The sequence below is a fragment of the Aythya marila genome, assembly GCF_965140915.1.
Source record: "Aythya marila genome assembly, chromosome: 31".
Taxonomy (NCBI): domain Eukaryota; kingdom Metazoa; phylum Chordata; class Aves; order Anseriformes; family Anatidae; genus Aythya; species Aythya marila.
In genome coordinates, this window is record NC_139072.1 from 420,273 (window position 1) to 422,920 (window position 2,648).

Consider the following 2,648-nt stretch of genomic DNA (forward strand, 5'->3'; position numbering starts at 1 on the left):
TTTGCTTTACTTCTCCCCCTCCTCATCTAAAAAGAGGGGGAGTGAGAGAGCGGTTGTGGGGTTTAGCTGCCCAGCACGGTAAAACCACCACACTGGGTGGCACTGGAACAGAACTAGGGGGGCTGAAGGCAGCACTGGGTGGCACTGGGAAGGTATTAGGGGTCTCCAAGCATTACTGGGGGGCACTGGGAAGGAGCTGGGCATCTCCAGTCCTTACTGGGGGGGCACTGGGAGGGAGCTGGACATCTCCGGTCCTTACTGGGGGGGCACTGGGAGGGAACTGGGCATCGCCAGTCCTTACCAGGTGGGCACTTCAAAATCTTGTTGGACTCTAGCACCGCTATCGGCAAGGGCCACTGTGTGGGGCGCCTCCCTTTACCGGTCACAGATCCAAGGTCCAAGAAGATCACGTCGGGGTCACCAATTTGTTACAAATGAGGTCTCAACTCAATCCGAATTTTGTAATATTTATAAAACAAATAATTCTAAAAGGTAGAAAAGCTATAAAAGGGTCAGGATTTGGAGTATCTCCGGCGGGCAGAGTCCCGGTAGAACTGGAGATGGTGTCAGCGGCACGCTGGGCGGCCACAAGGCACTGCTGCATCTGCAGGGGGTGAAAATAAAGAAATTAAGGTACGGAGGATTATATATACTCACAACGCTGCCTCTTCTGCAAGTGGGGGCTGCACGCCGCTGAGGGGGGGCACAGGGTGACAACGGGTGACAACATCGACGTCCACTACGCCACCAAGGGCCTGCAAGGTGCGTCCCCGGAGTGTCCCCAAATTGTCCCCAGGGTGTCCCCAACCCCCCCTCCCTTTTGTCGCCCCCCCAGGCTGGCCCAAGCTGTATGTGGAGGTGTGGCACCGGCGCTCCCTGGGGCTTCGGCTCCTGCCAGATCCCCGGCACCGTGGGACACCACTCGGTGACCTGCGTCACCTGGCGGCCCCGGGGGACGTGGGGGGAGCGCCTGAGGCGATTTTGGCTGGGGGGGGGGGCCCCAAATCCTCGCCCCCGACGCCCGGAGCTCGGCCTCATCCTGCGCCGCTTCCACCGTTACTTCGTGAGGCAACGAGCCCCAAGATGGCGGCCCCCAGGGCCTGACGGCGCCAAGATGGCGGCGCCCACTGGAGGTCCCTCCCAAGATGGCCGCCAGCCAGCTGCGGCCGGCTCGACCCTCCTGGGCGGGGCTAGGTGCGCGGCGACCAATGGGAGCGGGTGTGGCGGGTACCGGCGTTTCCCTAGCAACGGGCGGGAGGGCGCTTGCGCATGCGCGTCCTGTGGTGTGAGGCGCCGGCCGTTGGGTTGGGGGCGCGGGGGGGAGCGGTGAGGGGAACGGGGGGGGGGCGTAAAAAGGAGGGGGCAAATGGAGTGGGAGGGGGTAATTGGGGGGTAATTAGAGGGGGTGGGGGTAATTGGGGGCTGGGAGGGGCAATTGGAGGGGTAGTTTTTGGGGGTGGGGGCAATTGGGGGGCAGTGAGGGGGGCTGGGGGCAATTGGGGGGGTAGTTATTGGGGGTGGGGGCAATTTGAGGAGCTGGGGGGGCAACTGGAGGGGATGGAGGGGGTAATTATTCGGGGTGGGGCTCAATGGGGGTAATTATTGGGGGTGGGGGCAATTGGGGGGGCTGGAGGGGGCAATTGGGGGGCAGTGAGCGGGGCTGGGGGGGTAATTATTGGGGATGGGGCAATTGGGAGGGCTGGGGGGGCAATTATGGGACTTGAGGGGGCAATTGGGGGGTCAGTGAGGGGGGAGAAGGGGGTAAGGGGGTGTAAAAGGGGGGGGTAGGGGTGCAGTGGGGGGGGCGGGGGGGCAATTTGGGGGGTCAGGGGGGCTACTGGGGGGTCAGGGGGGCAATTGGGGGGGGGCGGGGGGCAGTTGGGGGTCAGGGGGGCAATTAGGGGGTCAGGGGGGGCAATTGGGGGGGTCAGGGGGGCAGTTGGGGGGGGGCAAGAGGGTGGGGGGGGCTGCAATGGGCTTGGGGTGTGCAGCGCAAGGGGGGGGGGGAGCACCTTGGAGGGGGTGCGGAAACCCCTGGGGGGGGACATGGACCCCCCCCTCTGGGGTGAGGGGTTGCTGGGGGGGGGGGGTGACACCGTGTGTGTGTGTCCCCCCCCCACCGTGTCCCTGTCCCCCCCCGTGTCCCCCCCCGTGTCCCCGCAGGGCATGGCGGAGCTGCACGTCATCGGGCAGCTGGTGGGGGCCAGCGGCTTCCCCCAGCGCCGCCTCTTTTGCAAGTGGGGGCTGCACGCCGGTGAGGAGGAAGGGGGGGGGGGGACACACACAGGGTGACAACGACGGGGGTGGTGACACGGAGTTGGGGGGGTGACAGTGACGCTGCCCCCCCCCCCCCCTGTGGACAGGCAGCGCCTGGAAGCTGCTGGAGGGGCTGCGCGAGGGGCAGACGCAGGTGGACGACCCCCAGGCGGGGGACGTGGCCTACTGGTGCCACCCCATCGATGTCCACTACGCCACCAAGGGCCTGCAAGGTGCGTCCCCGGTGTCCCCAAAGTGTCCCCAAGGTGTCTGCAAAGTGTGCCCAAATTGTCCCCAAAGTGTCCCCATATAGCTCCCAAGGTTTCCCCAAATAGCCCCCAAATTGTCCCCAAGGTGTCTGCAAAGTGTCCCCAAATAGACCCCAAGGTGTC

General features: G+C 64.9%; 1 protein-coding gene across 1 annotated transcript; it reads left to right on the forward strand.

The window, feature by feature from the left end:
• Nucleotides 1-1,279: 1,279 nt before the first annotated feature.
• On the forward strand, nt 1,280-2,569 carry B9D2 (B9 domain containing 2; the record flags this gene model as incomplete). Its single annotated transcript, XM_082781610.1, has 3 exons — nt 1,280-1,285; nt 2,164-2,254; nt 2,364-2,569. Exons 2-3 carry the CDS (start codon nt 2,167-2,169, stop codon nt 2,567-2,569), a joined length of 294 nt encoding a protein of 97 aa, XP_082637736.1. The 5' UTR covers nt 1,280-1,285; nt 2,164-2,166.
• Nucleotides 2,570-2,648: the final 79 nt, after the last annotated feature.